At 43.4% G+C, this 16,722-nt stretch overlaps 1 protein-coding gene across 3 annotated transcripts in view; it reads left to right on the forward strand.

Moving 5' to 3' along the window:
* CCDC83 (coiled-coil domain containing 83) overlaps positions 1-16,722 on the forward strand; it is a 53,124-nt gene that overhangs the window by 2,757 nt on the left and 33,645 nt on the right. For all 3 annotated transcript variants that reach the window (XM_073336539.1, XM_073336529.1, XM_073336536.1), the window contains exons 2-3: positions 3,401-3,523; positions 16,244-16,328. In XM_073336539.1, the coding sequence (XP_073192640.1) occupies positions 3,438-3,523; positions 16,244-16,328 (171 nt within the window). In that variant the 5' untranslated portion in view covers positions 3,401-3,437. The remainder of the gene's footprint in view (positions 1-3,400; positions 3,524-16,243; positions 16,329-16,722) is intronic.

A 16,722-nucleotide genomic window follows, 5' to 3' on the forward strand; every position in this document is an offset into this window, starting at 1 on the left:
ACCAACATTGAATTTGATCAATAAAAATGAACTTAACAAGTAATTGCAGGGGGGCTGTAGGCATACTAAGGACAGGTCTGCTGATCAAGGCCTTATACCCAAATTGGTTCCTGGGTCATGGTGGTTTCTTCATGTACAGCAGATGTTATGATGCTGCAGCAGACACATCACAATGTGGTTCCATAATGCAAATATTTACTACTGTGATGCAAACATGAAAGTGTTGATCTGGGCCCCTTTGGATAGGTCTGCACAGCATATGGCTGCAAGGATCCCAGCCCAGTCATGTGTCCCTGCTGGGAGTTTGAAGTTTCCAGGACTAGACTCTTACAATAAGAATTAGCTGTCACTGTTAAATAATTAGCTGGGGATGGGGACGGGTGGCTGCCTGGTCTAAGCATTGGATTTGAAACAATCAGCCCTTTCCTCGAACCACATAATCATAACCAGCAAAATTGACTCAGTCCTTCAGTGCAGGTAGATTTTCTATATGCAGCTTACTCAGAGTCATGAAGATGTCTTTGAATAAAACATCAAGGAGGAGATTTTTCAAAGGCATAAATGATAGGTTCCTAGCTCCCATTGTCTTGTCCAACCCTAAATCTGCCTCTCTCAGATTTCCAGCCTTCTATCACTCTCTTTAAACTGCCCTTGTGCATGTGCCCTTTACCAATCTACCTTCTACCAGCGCAACCAACTACTATGCCAAACAATAACCACTCATATTGGGGGAAAAATAATCTTACAAAAGCTGGAGTGTAGACTGGCAGGTTGTGTGGTCTGTGGTAAATAGTTTTTGTAGTAATAGTAAGCTTGGGACCTATGGGTGGAGGACTAGACAGTGTCTAGAATTAGGTGGCTTAAGTTCATTTCCTTGTTTTAATGCACTTGTGTTGGGTATGCTGTGCTGCTTCACAACAATTTTTGTATGTGTTAATTTTAATGGGAAACAGCCTGTCCTATTGTGGAGGTGGTGGTTGTGACTTGGGGTTAAGGCTGTATCTAAGGAGCTGGTGTGGGTTAGAGAAGTCCTGATGCTTAAGCCACCTGTTCTACCCTTTTGGGTCCGGAAGAGCTATGTCCACTGCAGGACCAAAGAATCTAGTCTGTGCTGTGTGTAATGGCATTAGTTCTGTGGACTAGCACTGACTAGTAGCAACCTTTGTTAAAGTTTTTTTTTTGTGTTAATTAACATTTGGAACTCAAGCAGCTGGGCAATTTCATATTAAAATGGAAATACAGCTGAAATGTAATAATGAAGAAACTCTATAGATGTCCTTTCCTTGTGATTTGTTTTTCATATATGTATGCTATCAGCCTGTCAACAGAATCGCTGTCACTTTATTCCTGAGGTTGGCATTGCAAGACAATACATGTAGAGATTACTGTTGACATGCATATATATCCCTTCAGAAAGCAGTTTTATTCCCAGCTCTGACAATCAAAACCCATGTCAGAGATACAGCAAACATTTATAGTTCTGGGAGAATATAAGGAAGGGGAAGAGAGATGCGTACTAAGAAGTGAGCTAGAGCTGGCCTGATGAAAATGGACCTGAAACAGAAGAAAAATAGCTAGAAAATAAACAACTGCTGGTTGGATTTGTGTGAATGAAATAATTCCAATACTAAGGAATGCAATTACTAGTTGCTACATAGGCCCCAGTTCAGGACAGCACTAAGTACATGTCACTAGAACGTAGGCACGTGCTTAAGTGCCTTCCTGAGAAGGCATGGACTTTACCATGAGCTTATGTATTTTTCTGAAATGGCAGCCATAGCTCCCCACTAGCATGAAAGGCCTGATCCTGAAAGCATTTACAATTGGGTCTAGTGCTTACTGCCATAATTTGTTCTGCTTAAGTCAATGCAACCACTCATGTTACGAAGCACTAGCAGTAGTATATATTTGTAGGATTTGGCCTTTATTTACTAATGGGACTGTGGGCCCAGTCTTGTAAGCCCTTCTATATGGTTTGACTAAATAACCTCTTGAGGTTCCTTTGAGCCCTACTTTTTCAGGATTCTGTGACTGAACTGAGGTCCTAAATTTAAACTTTATAAAAGCAGGATTTTTCAAAACCTAAAATCAATAGAAATGTTTTATATAATTATTGTTTAAAATTTCCAGTCAACATTACACATTTTTTTGCAGTGTTTGAAACTCAAATCCTAAAATATTGGACTAGAATGTGAGATTCTGACAGTGAAACCAAATAGAAAAATAAGGTGAAATGGGTTCATTTTCATTGTCCAAGTTGAAATAAATGCAAAAAGTATGTGTGTGTGAGAAGCATAAACAATGAAAAAGTATATTAGATATTTAACCACACAATTACAGAAGTGTCGGACTGGAAGTGACCTCAAGAGGTCATCTAGTTCAGTTCCCTGCACTCAAGACAGGACTATGTAATAATGAGACCATTCCTGACAGTTGTTTGTCTAACCTGTTCTTAAAAACTTCTAATCATGGAGATTCCACAACCTCCCTAGGCAATTTGTTCCAGTGCTTAACTACCCTGACAGGAAGTTTTTCCTAATGTCCAGCCTAAGCCACCCTTGCTGCAATTTAAGCCCATTGCTTCTTGTCCTATCCTCAGAGGCAAATGAGAACAATTTTTCACCCTCCTCCTTGTAATGTACTTTAAAACTGTTATCATGTCCCCCTTCAGTCTTCTCTTCTTCAGACTAAACAAACCCATTTTTTTCAATCCTTCCTCAGAGGTTATGTTTTCTAGACCTTTAATCATTTTTGTTTCTCTCTTCTGGACTCTGTCCAATCTGTCCACATCTTTCCTGAAATGTGGCTCCCAGAAATGGACACAATACTCCAGTTCAGGCCTTATCAGCATGGAGTTGAGCGGAAGAGTTACGTCTCATGTCTTGCTTACAACACTCCTGCTAATACATCCCAGAATGATGTTTCCTTTTTTTGCAGCAGTGTTACACTGTTGACTCATATTTAGCTTGTGATCCGCTATAACCCCCAGATCCCTTTCTGCAGTACTCCTTCCTAGGCAGTCAATTCCCATTTTGCATGTGTGCAATTCATTGTTCCTTCCTAAGTGGAGTACTTTGCATTTGTCCTTATTGATTTCATCAGTTTACTTCAGACCATGCTGCTATTTGTAAACATAGGTAAGGACATTTGTTTTCTAAACTACTATTTTACCTCACTAAGTAACTTTTTAATATTAGGTTTTTGAAAAAATAACCTATCTGAAATTGAAAAGATTTTTGGAAAAGTGATTTGTTTTAGCCTGTGATTTAATATTATTTCACTATTTCTCTTTTCGCTGATAAAACATCCACTTTTTCAGAGCTGTTTGTTGCAGGTGCCACAGCCAGGTAAGAATGTGAAGTTATACAGATCATTAATTTCCCTTGTTTGTTTTTCTTAGGTATGTTCTAAATTCCAGAACACATGTGGCATAAAACATGGGAAAGAAAAAGAAAAAAGGGAATCAGGTTGGGCAGTTTAAAGAAGCTAGATCATCTTTCCCAGAAGCCTTGCTCGCTTTTCAGTATGTTTCATAAATTTAATTTTTCAAGTTGTATAAAACATATGTCACATGTAAAACAGATAGCAAGTAGCACTTACCTCAGCCAGTCGAAATATTTGCTGTTTTAACACAGAGAAATGTGATTGTGATTTTTTAATAACATTTTGTGATACAATGTACAAACTGTAAACCCGTGCATATGGGAGAAAACATTTAAAATGGGTCAAACATTTTCTTTTTTCCTCGGGTTAGAAATTAGGAATTTCTCTTGCTTGAATTTCATCAAAAAGTTTTTTTAAAGCAACATATCTGTACACTTGTACATAATGGGCTTTTTGTCTGTTAATAGTAAATTTTTGATAAAAAAAAATCTTGAAGTTGACATCTGGTTCTGGTAATTGTACACTTCTAGGATTTCCTAGACTTCACATGGTTATGAAGTCACTAGGCCAGATTCTCAGGGCTGGCAGTTTGGTCCCTTGGTGCAGCTCAGGGTGGAGCACAAAGGAGGCTATGAGATACCTTTACATCCCCCAGATCCTCATGCTGCCAGGCACCAGTCTGATCCCAAGAAGTAACAGAGCAGCTTCAGGGCTGCTTAAAGTTGTGCCACTGCCAAGACCCTATGGGGGCCGTTCTGGCAGCTGGGAATCACATGAGCACAAGGGCACTCTCCTTGTGTCATCCTTAGGCTACCCATGGAAAATCTCAGTGACTTTAAAATAAAAAGCAGCCTTAATGGGGTAAATATCCAGCCCGCAGACATTCTTCAGTGAACATAAAGGACCCAATTCTGATCTCACTTACAGCAGTGTAAATTAGAAGTTATTTAATGTAAAATCAATAGTTATGCTGGCCTAAAACCGATGCGAGAGATAGCAGAATGAAGGGCAGAGATTCCTTTTTTAAAGCCCAGTGATAAAGTTTTCTGAAAAGTTTCCAAGTTACCTTCTCTCTCACATATACCTCCACCTGGAATCCCAGTAAGTTTAGTGTGACTTTTAAACACATTTTTAAAATCATATTTCAGAAAGCTTTTATTAGGAGATGCCAATCTCGGCATACCATGGACCTCCTTACTTATTCCCATTAATTCAATAGGAGCAGGATCCAGCCATGACACAGTGACAACAAAAACCCTGATGGAGTCTGTTGAATCTCACAAATATACCTCCTAAAATAGATAATCTTGAAATGATCTTCCCCAAATCATAGACTCCATCCTTTTTCTCTTGTGCTCCTCCTGGACTTCTTTTCAAAAACAGATTCGGATTACTGTTGCCTTGCAGTTAATGAGTTGTCATTGCTTTGAAGTATTAACAAAGATCAGAAACAGCAACAAAATAATTCCTAGTCATCAGTGTTATTTAGCATCCCCGGTAGACCTAGAGCCCTGGGCAAAATTGCAGCTTTAACATTGTATGTAGCTCTGTCTAAGCATAATTGGACTACAGATAAATCACTCCAGGATTTGAGAAACAGATGGAAAGTTGGTTACAAAGAGACAGCATCTTTGGCCCTACCCACACAGGAATCTTCTGTCAGGTTACTAACTGGTTAATGGCACATGTGGCTAAAGGCATTATTTATTTGCATTCATCACACTGTTAATATTTTGTTACTAACTGGTGAATTTTAAGCATGCAAATCCCCTGCTACAAACAATGTTCAGTTCCTGTAACTGGTTGGGAGCACATATTTTGCTGTGTGGCTGGACACCCCAACTGTGCCTCCGTAACTAAGTTGAGTCCTTCCTCTTCCCATAGCTATGCAATCAGATATCCCACAAAATCTTGTCAAAATGTACAATCCCTGGTTATTATGGATAACATCTTCTGATGGCACAGAATCCATCAAGACCAATAGCATATTTAAAGGCCTGTTCACAGTACAACTTTGAATTGAATCTGTAAGTGGTCACTGGCAAGGTTGGGTCTGAAGACAGTTTGTAGCTCCACACTTCCAGCTAGGTTAATCAGCATGACAGTTAACCGTATTTTTTCCCTGCTAGAGGCATATCTGGCACTTGGTTGCCTTCTTGTAACCAGTTCAACACCCTATTCCCTTTTTCAGTAGAGATAGGCCTCCAAAACTGTGTTTGTGTAACCAGTGTGATTGATCTTACTTCCTAGGGAAGGCATCCCAGCATGCCTTGCTCCCTGTATCTGTCTGCATGTCCTTTAGGCATTCTGTTCTTTGTTGAGGCAATAAAAGATAGCTGAACAGATTTCTCCAGCATGCACGTGTATGGATTCAGGTAACCTGCCTGGTAGGTGTGGCCACACAAACACAGATGTCATGATGGCAGAAAAAGCTGCTGTGTGGACACAAGCTAAACAGTGTTACTTGCAACCAACCAGTTATGGTGACCATACCTCTAAGTTACACAGTTACGGTTAAAGATTGTAGTTGTGGACATGGCCACATGGAAAATTCCTTCATTGTAAGCTACTTGTACTGGGAAAATCTGCATGTTTGGCAGCCCTCTGTTGACTTTGAAAATGATGGAGGGAAAGCCCTATAGTGAAAAATGTTAAAGCAGAGGAGAAGAAGGGAGGAAAGAGGAGAATATACCAATATGTTATTAAATAACCTGACTTACTTGCTGTCTGATTTTTTTGGAAGATGAATGACAGGAGAACAAGTTAATATTTAGCTCTGTGACTTTTATCACATTTAATTTGAAAGGAAAACCCCCCCAGCGGCAGGCAAACATTGAACAATTCACATCAACATTTGAAGAATAACAAGTACTAGTTCAATGTCTGGAAAAGGAACACAAGGCCGTCAGCAGAATAGCAGATGCCTACAGATCGAGTGTCTTTTGCCAGAGTTTGCAGGACTTTGTGTAGGGTTTCTGTAGTACTATATGAACTTTATTTAGCATTTTGCAAGGGGCACACTGGGAGCTCCCGTAGAGTAACAGACCAGATTCAGCTGAGTTAAGATAGGGATGAATGTGACCCAATAAATCAACAAACAAAGCAATACAACATCCCACTAAAAAACAGTCAAAATATGTTATTAGGATGAGAAAAACAATAGCTTTCTTATCAGTTCACAGGTTTGGCAGTTCCAGCATCCAAATAGATGACTCATTTGTCAGGAGAGTCTTCCATTGACATGGGAATTGCACTAATTTATTTTTTAATCTCCTAATATCATAGTGGGAGATATGCACATCTTATTTTTTTCCTCGGTACCTTTGTAAATCAGACCCTTAACATCTGCTTCAGTTTTCTTATTTGTAAAACTGAGCATAATAATATGTCTGAACCTACCTCTCAGATGTATCTTGAGGATTAATTTGTCAAGTGCTAAAAAACTTCCACATCTTCTTTTTCTCCCTTGGCTTGAAATTTCCTAATGTTGCTGTTCATAGATTTTTGCTATTATTTGCATCATTAATAGAGTTTCCCAATTCAATGATAGTATCAACTCACTTGTGAACTAGTGGGGCCTGGTGATGTGCCACCCGTGAGTTACCAGACTATTTTGGTACTGGATTTTAGTGTGGTTTAATACTGCTCTCTACGTATTATAAAATATTGCATGCAATTTACATTATTCCAGAAAAACAGTACCGAAGAGATTGTTAATCAAGCATGTTCATTAGCTCTTTGAATCTGACATTTTAATGGACAGCCCTTTCAGAATAAGAAAGTTACTTATAGTAACAACAAACCCTGAAAATTTATTCTACATCTAGATATTTTTGATACTGAAAAAACAGAAACAGAGACATTAATACCATCAGATCAGCCAGTCTTGAGGTCCCATTGAAGCTTCCTTCACCCATTATGATAGAAATTAAGATCAGCATCAATGTTCAGAATAGCAAAATAGACCTGAAGAATTTTGATAAAAATGAATGTAATTTAAATAGTAAATTAGTAAACAATGGGCATAGCATGCTGCCAAAGCATAATCTCTTTGATCTGTAGTACATTTTTACTGTAGCCAAAGACTCCTCCATGTCTTCAATATATACTTTCCTCTTAATATCCTTAAAATGTTTAAGAGAGGATCTGAAGAATACCTTAGAGCAGATACCCAGAGTGGCATATTGACAGCAGAGTATGCAACACTGATAACTTGTAACTTACATGACTAAATCCCTGCATGATTCAAAGATCAAACTTATTGAGGGAAAATATCTCTATTTGAATAAATACACACTAGTAGGAATGGGAAAAAAAGAGAATGATACTTGTTGGAACAGTAGAGGATCTAAGGGTAATTGGTTACACATGTCTTTATTTGGCCTCAGGGTAAGACAGTTCTGGAAAGAGGTATGACATAGATTAAATATGGTTTTGGAAATTGACATAAGTAGTAACCTAATATATTTAATATTAGGAGATTTCAGAGCTTGAGAGAGTTGGCTGTGTCTACAGATTTCTGCCGGTGTAGCTATGTTGGTCAGGAATATGAAGAGATGAGATCCCTGACCAACACAGATGTGCTGAAAAAAGCCAGTAGTACAGACACAGCATATGCTGGCAAACCTGTACTTTTACTGGTATAGCTTGTTTCACTCAGGGGTGTATGCGTGGGGTGTGTGGAATAAGATATACTGATAAGAGCACAGCTTTGCTGGTGTAAGCTATGTTCACACCAGTAATGTTGTATGGGTATAGTATATCAGTATTCCTATATACTTGTAAAATACTCTTACTGTAGACATAGCCTAAGGGGAACCACTGGAAAAAGTTGTTTTTAAGAGCAACAGCTGTTACTCAGTGGATAACCAAAAAATAAAATAAAATGAGTGTCATCCAGCAAGAGGTATGAATGTTGTGAGCTGGTTCACTGTGCTAGGCTTATCAGCAAATTCAGAATAAATTACTTTTGAGGTCTGAGCCTGCATTTCTTTCTTATTCAGAGCTCCCCTGGAAGCTAACAGAAGTGTGTATGAGCAAGAAATACTGCATTAGGCTCACTGGGCCAGATTTTTAGAAGAGTTCAGCATCAAAGCAAGTGGCCAGATTTTCAGAGTTCAGAATGTTGCATGTGGAGCTCTCTTGAAAATCTAGCCATAAGTATTACAGTGGGAGCTGCTGGGTGTAAAGCATTTTTGAAAATGTGGCCCCAGCTATGGAAACAGAACCCTTGAAAATGTGGCCCAGTGTTTGCATGATAAACTAGATAACTGAACTACTATGCCTGTCCTTTATCGGTACAGTCAATACAACAGAATGTTTTACTTCAGCATACCAAGGTGCTTTGCTGTTAGCCCTACAATCAGTATGGTTTATTTATACTCCTCATCCCTCCTCTTTCTTTCCTGTAGAAATAAAATTGTAAAACAGGAAATGCAGTTTCTTAGGCCAGTGCCACAGGGAGACTCATGAAGCTGTTCATCAAGGTTTGGGAAGTTCTTCTTCAAGTGATTGCACATGTTCATTCCACTGTAGGTGTGTGTGCACCCCGTGAACAGTTGTTGGAGTTTTTTTCCCTCAGCAGTATCCACTGGGGTGTATTGAGTGCCCTGTCACCACGCACTCTGCATACTGGGATAAGAGGGCGTGGCCACCCCTGATCCCCCTCAGTTCCTTCTTACTGCCAGTGATGGTTGTTGGAGCAATTCCAGACTTGTTAAGTCACGTGCTTCTCTCATTTTTTTCTGTATAGATCCTGTCTGTTGTAAACTACTACTACGTTTTTAGTGCTAGGTTTGTGTTCTAAGTCTTTGACCACTTTTTATCATTTGATACTGGGATTGGTAGTGGAACGATGCCTCGTTTGCCAGGGTTTCAGTTCTGCCAGACCTGCATTAAACCCATGCCAGTCAGCAACCCACTCCCACCCTGCTTGAAATGTCTGGGAGGATCCCACATTAGTGACAGATGTCACATCTGCAAAGGATTCAAGCCCTGCTCCAAAAAGAAAGAGGAACAAGAGTCAAGTGCCTGCTCATGGAGGCAGTGTTTTGCCCACTACGAGAATCATCGCACAGGGAAAGCATCCCAAGTACATCAGCTTCACTATGGAGCGCTCAAGAGATGTCTATGGCTCCTCATTCCCATTCACCAGTACTGAAGAAAAGACTTAGGCCTTCCTCAGGTTTGGTACCTCTCTTGACTATGTCAGTACTGAAGTCAGACAGAGGTGGACACTCTACAGAGCATTCAGGGAAGTGGCTGTTCCAGGAACACTCCTCGTCTCCCAAGAGGGGATTGCTGCCTCCGGAGCCTCTGCCAGGTGTGCCGAGGCCAGCCCCTGAAGACTTTTGCAGAGCCATCAAACGGTGCCACTCCCAACCACGCCAGAGGAATATGCAGCTGCATGGGACCTGCTTAACCTCTCAGTAGTGGTATAACTGGCAGGTAGAAGGTCTGCAGCTGATACTGATGTCTACAGCTCATACCTCACTGCCTGGAGATTCTGTAGTACCGCAAAGGACCAAACTTCCGCAAAGGACCATGCTGTTGATAGGAAAGCCTCCAGTGATTTTCCTGGCACCACCATCCCCAGGCTCAGGCTACCTCTCGCAGGCCAACCTGGATCTGCCCCTCAGTTGTCAGAAGTATCTGACTTTTCTTCTTTGGACTCAGAGGTGAGGTCATTTGTGTGCTATCTGGGATGGAGAAAATACCCCCCATTAGAGACTTTGGGACCATAGGCCGTGCAGCAACCTCAGCATTCACCTCTTTCAAAGGGTCAATGGTCCAGGCAAAGATGGGTTCCAGACCCATACCAGTGGCTGTACTGGACATCATGAGGCATCCCCCCTCCAGCTAGGACCTCCCCTCAGTCATCTCACTCGTTATCATGGAGAGTGCAGAGAAGATATCGGCACTGAGTGAACCATTCTACAGGAAGTGGTACTGAGACTGGTACCAAGCAGCCAGAAATCACTTGGGCAGCTTCTCCACCACAAGTCATAGACCAATCACCTCAGATGCCTATTGCTTCCTCATCCTCATTACCAGACGAGGCTATTGAGCAGTCAAGTGACTCACCACTGCCAGAGGACCACAGGGCTCATCAAGATCTTTTAAAAAGAATTCCTCTGTACTTAACATTCAGGCAGAAGAGGTGAATGAAAGTTCTCACAAGTTGGTGGACGTTCCTGGCCAGGGGTGGCTTTACCAATTAATGAAGCTACCATGGAGCCAGTCAGGGTTCTTTGGTTGACACTCTCCTCCTTGCATTCCAAAGCAAAATGAGCTGAGAGGACATATTTTGTCTCCTCTAAAGCCTATGAATATTTTCACTCTCATCCTCCCACCCCTCCAGTTTCTGTTGTGGTGGCAGCTGCTAATGAGCAGGAAAAACAGCACAACAAGCTTCCACACCGAAAGGCAAAGAACCAGAGACTGTATTTGTTTGGTCAGAAACTTTATTCCTCAGAAAGTCTGTGACTCAGGACTGTAAACCAACAGGCACTCCTTGACCCTCATGGAGAACATTATAAAATTTAAAAACAAGTTCACAGAGGTCTGTAGACAGGAGTTTGCAATAATGGCTGAAGACGGAAGCTGGTTTCCAGAACTACTCTCCAGGACCGTTTGGATAGCGCAGACTCAGATGCTTGAACCCTGGCACCAGCTAGTCCTATGAGAATGTATTCATGTTTGCAGTCATCTGGAGGTCCAACAGACTATCCAGGACCTCCCTTCTGACGGTCTCTTGCTGTTTTCAGAGAAAACAGCGGATAGGCTTCATAGCCTTAAAGATTCCAGGGCAACACTCAAATCCCTTGGAATCTATACCCCAGCGATGAAAAGAAAACAGTTTTGTCTATAGGCACCAGGATTTTGTTCCCCGATCCCAAGATCTGCCAAGAAAAAAAGGCACGGGTTATAAGAGGTGCCCTCAACCACACTCCTCTTCAGCATTAGTGGGATCATCCTGTACAGCTGACGTTTCCAAAGAGGCATTTGATGGGTTGGTCTAGGGCAGTGTACCAGTGATCATAGTTCCATCAGTTTCTCATGTTTTGTTTACCAGTTTATCCCACTTCCTAAGTGGTTGGATCCACATCACATCGGACCGGTGGGTCTTAAGCATGGTGGAACTGGGATATGCCCTCCAGTTCATTTCTAAACCCCCTCCTCCCATGCACCCCACTTTAGAGATTGTCCTTCAACGGGAGATCCAATCTTTTCTTCAGGCAGGGGCCACAGAGGAAGTTCTGTGGTACCTCAGGGGGAAAGGCTTCTATTCCCGCTACTTCCTTATCCCCAGAGCAAAAGGGGGTCTCTTTTAGATCTATGAGAGTTGAGCAAATTTCTGAAGAAAATAAAATTCTGCATGGTTACCCTAGCCTAGATTATTACTTCCGTGGAACAGGGGGACTGGTATGCTGCTCTTGACTTAAAGGATGTTTACTTCCATGTCACAATATGCCACAACCATTGGAAAATTCTCAGATTCATGGTGAATAGTTGCCATTATCAGTTAACAATAGTTCCATTTGGTTTGTCAGCTGCTCCTCAGGTGTTCATGAAGTGCATAATGGTGGTGGCAGTGCATCTACAAAAATTAAGTGTCCATATGTTACAGTACCTGGACAACCTCATTGATCAGAGGTCGGTCTGAAACTCAAGTCCTGTCCAGCATATCCACTGTCCTGTCCATATTCAACATGCTGGCGCTCGTAGTAAATTGGAACAAATCAATCCTGAAACCAGTACAGACAATAGAGTTCATTGGGGAGTGCGAATGTTCATTTTGTCATCTCTAGATTGCTGGATGGGCCCTCTGAAAGTTTGCATAGGGGTTCCCTTTTCCCCTCCCACTGCCAAGCCTCACTGTAGTTACAGATGTGTCATCCCTGGGTTAGGGAGCTCATACCAGGTCCCTGCAGACTCAGGGTCTCTGGCCATCTTGAGATCTAAAGACTCTCATAAATGTTAGGGAGTTAAGAGTGGTGCGTCTAGGCTACTTGGTCTTCCTCTTCCACATAGTAGGAAAGAATTTATTAATTTTAAGAGAGAATTGAACAACCATGTTTTACATAAACAGGCAGGGTGGGGCATGTTCGACTCAGCTGTGCCAGGAGGCAGTTTGTTTCTTGGTTTTTTGTACAACTAAGTTCATCTCAGGGCTGCTTCCCTTTCAGGAAAACAACACGTTAGCAGATCTGCTGAGCAGGTCCTTTGCTGATTGCCACGACTGATCACTATATCCAGGTCCATCTTCCAGCTCTAGGGGACTCCCCAAGTGGACCTGTTTGCAGCAAGAACCAACAGAAAATGCTCTCAGTTCTGTTCATGGGAAGGGATTAGTCCAGGCTTACTAATAGCTGCTTTTCTTTTATCTTGGAAGAATTTCCTCCTGTACACCTTCCCTTCGATTTCTTTACTTCATGCACTGGCACAGCTTCGTCAACACTGGTACTCAACCTTTCTAACCTTGTCAGTTGAGCCTCCGCTGTCTCTCCCCTTGGATCAAGACTTAATTTCCCAGGATCATGGGCACCTGCTCCATCCCAGCTTCTGAGCTCTCCATCTGACAGCGTGGATGCTTCATAGCTGACACCCTTTGAAAGGTCCTGCTTGAAGGACCTTCAGAAAGTGCTTCTGAATAGCAGAAACCCCCAAACTAGGAACACTTATCTGGCTAAGTGGAAGTGCTTCTCTATTTGGTCTCGTTGGAAAGGTGTATCTCTCGAGTGGGTACTCCTGAACCTTGTACTGGATTATCTTCTAGATTAAAAACAGACTTTGCTATTAGCTCTATAAGAGTGCATCTGGCAGCTATTTCGGCCTTCCGTGTCTCAGTGGATAGTAAATCTCTTTCCTCCAACCCCATGGTCACCCAGTTCTAACAAGCTTAGTCAGAATGTACCCACACATACATCCTCCTTGGGATCTGAACTTAGTCCTAGCAAAGTTGATTGGACCAGCCTTTGTGTTCCTTGCAACTTGCTTTCTCCTTCACCTCTCTATAAAGATAATATTTCTTGCGGCAGTTACCTCTGCCAGAAGGCTGGACGCGTTGAGAGCCCTAGTTTCAGAGCCTCTCTCTTCCCTCATCCAAAATTTTCCCGAAAGTAGTCTCTGATTTTCATGTTAACCAGGCAGTCAATCTGCTGACATTCTTCCAAAACCCCATATGCGCAGGGATGAGGAAAAACTTCATTCACTGGATGTGAGAAGGGCTTTAGTTTTTTACCTAGGGTGCTGTCCTTTAGATCCTCCACACAATTCATTGTGGTTGCAGACAGAGCTAAGAGCCTACCAGTTTCCATGCAGAGACTCTCATCCTATATCTCTTTGTGCATTTGTTTGTTACCAACTGGCTAATATAACCCCACCAGCTAGAGCAGGGGTCGGCAACCTTTCAGAAGTGGTGTGCTGAGTCTTCATTTATTCACATTTAATTTCGCGTGCCAGTAATACATTTTAACATTTTTTAGACGGTCTCTCTCTATAAGTCTATAGCCTGGGGTTCCGTTCACCTAGGCCGGCAGCAGGCTGAGCAGGGTCTGCGGCCAGGACCTTGGCTGGCAAGGGGCCAGCAGCCAGAACCCCAGTGCTGAGCGGGGCCGGTGGCTGGGACCCCAGATCAGCAGTGGACTCAGCCCACTGCCAGTCAGCCCGCTGCCGGTCTGAGGTTCTGTCTGCCGGCTGCTGCCAGCCAGGGTCCTGGTTACCGGCCCCACTCAGACTGCTGCCCGTCTTGGATCCCTGTCCTGCCCACATAGAGTAGGTACCTACCTTCTCCCTGGTTCTAGCCCATTCTCTTCCTCTCTCTCTGCACTGAGCTGAGGGTGGAGTGCACTGAACACAGGGCTGGGGGTGAAGGAGCAGGCTGGGTGTTGGGGTGTAGGATCTGGCCAGGAGCTAGAATGAGGGAGGGGGCTCAGGGTTGGGGCAGGAGGCTTGGGTGTGGAGTGCTTACCTGGGCAGCTCCCATTTGGTGCGAGGGGTGCAGGTGGGAATGTGGGGGGGGGGTGCAGGAGCTCCCGTTTGGTGCTCAGGGTGGGGGTGGGACTGTGGGGTATGCAAGAGTCGGGGCATGGGGTGTGGGGGGTGCAGGAGTCAGGGCTGGATGTGTGTGAGGAGGGTGCAGGAGTCAGGGCAGAGGGCTGGGGTGTGTGAGGAGGGTGCAGGAGTCAGGGCAGAGGGCTGGGGTGTGTGAGGAGGGTGTAGGAGTCAGGGCAGAGGGCTGGGTGTGTGAGGGGGATGCAGGGGTCAGGGCAGAGGGCTGGGAGTGTGTGTGTGGTGGTGCAAGGGTCAAGGCAGAGGGCTGGGGGTGTCGGCTAGGGTTGTGGGGGTGCTCCCAACCCCCTGCCCAGAGTGGCTCAGGCAGGGGGCTAGAGGGGATATGCCCTGATTCCACCCCCTTTCCCCAAGGCCCCGTCCCCACCTCTTCTCCGCCTCCTCCCCGGAGCAAGCGCAAGCGCGCTGCAGCTCCACTTCTCCCCCTCCCTCTCAAGGGCCATCAGCTGATTGGTGGCAGGGAGGGAGAGGAGGAGGAGCAGGAACCCAGCATGCTGGGGGAAGAGGCGGGGGAGGGGGGAGCTTGCCTACCCTGCATCAGTAGCCGGCAAGACCAAGCTTCTCATTATGCCATTTCCCATTATACCAGAGAGTCCCGGTTTCAGACAGGTTGTCTTATAATCACTGTTCAGTTAGACTCCCAGCCCACCTCCATGTGAGTTTGCTTGTGAGTTGCCTACAGTGGAATGGACATGTGCAATCACTTGAAGAAGAAAAAAATGTTACCTACCTTTCTGTAACTGTTGTTCTTTGAAATGTGTTGCACATGTCCATTCCACAGCCCACCTGCCTTTCCTCTCTTTCAGAGTCTATCTGTCTGAAGAAACTGAGGGGGTTTCGGGCAGCCCCGCCCACCTATACCAGGATGCAGGGGTGTGTGTGGCACTAGAGGGAGCTCAAGCCATCCTGACTGGTATTGCTGAGGGAAAAAAATATATGACAACTGTGCCTGGGGCATGTACACACCTTCCGTGGAATGGACATGTGCCACACATCTTGAAGAACCACAGTTACAAAAGGATAGGAACTGGTTTTTTTATTTAGCAATCAGTGGCCACATGCTAACCTCTGCTGTGCAAATTGTGACAGGGCTGGTGAGAACAGCAAGCTTGCTGTGTACTCTCCATAGCCTCCTGTCTGCAAACATCAAGGAAGCCCTTCCACGCAGTTGGGGAAACAGCCTTTCTGCATGATCACGGCTGGTCTGACTAAATGTCTGCCCAGAATTTTACTGCAGGCCAAACCATTACATAATTCCCTCTTTTGCAGTTACAAGTTGTGTGTGTATGTGGATATGCATATGTTTGCGTGTTTCAGAGCAGCCCACCAGCAGGGAATGCATAGTTTGTAAGGTGTTCAGGAAGCCGAATCCCCAGCTGTTTCTACAGGGAGCAAACTCCAGCCCTTGGCAGGACAACTTAAAAGAATCTGTGAATAGACACCCATGGAGTTTCCCACCTCCCACTCAAAATTCTGCATTGAAGAGGCATTGGCCTATTAGGAGACAGCATGATCCTGGGAATCACCTGACAGAGTCAAGAGACCTGGGTCCTACTCTTGACTGTGTCATTGGCTCACTGTGTGATGCTGGGGAAGTCACTTAACTGCTCTGTGGCCCAGTAATATGGGAATAACCATGCTTACCCACCTTAGCAAAGCAATTTGAGATCTACAGGCAAAAAGCACTAACTAGTATTTGTATCTAACTTACTTTAAAATAACTACTCACTCTCTCTTTCTTCTGTAGCTGTGTTATGACTCTTCATACATGCTTCTTTCTCCTCAGAATTCAGATAAAAGAAGAGGCAATTAATCAGCTTCTGTTTGAACTAAAGCAACTAAAAGAAAAGAACAAAAAATATCATGAAAGAGTAAGTAAACATGCATCTCTCTCCCATCTCATGCTCTCTAGTATATTTTAGCTAGTAAAGCTAAATCATTTGTCATGGTAAACTACACACTTACTGTAACTACAGTATTTGTAGCAATTAATATTTTGCAAAGCCTATTTTGAAAACAAGGTTAGTGAATCACTTTATATGCTTACGGAGGTATAATTTTGTCATTCTAAATTATATGTAACAAAATGGAGTTCTGCTCTAAAAATAACTAAAAATGGTTTGCATGGGTATAATGATTTGGAACTTAGTAAACAATTCTGTGGCTCTTGCGCAGGAAGAAGTAGAATCCAACTTCCTCTGTATTACCCATGCTGGCTGTGCAGGTTTAGGAGGAATAAAAATCAGTATGATCTTATTTCTGTCA

The sequence above is a fragment of the Lepidochelys kempii genome, chromosome 1 (genome assembly GCF_965140265.1).
Source record: "Lepidochelys kempii isolate rLepKem1 chromosome 1, rLepKem1.hap2, whole genome shotgun sequence".
Taxonomy (NCBI): Eukaryota; Metazoa; Chordata; order Testudines; family Cheloniidae; genus Lepidochelys; species Lepidochelys kempii.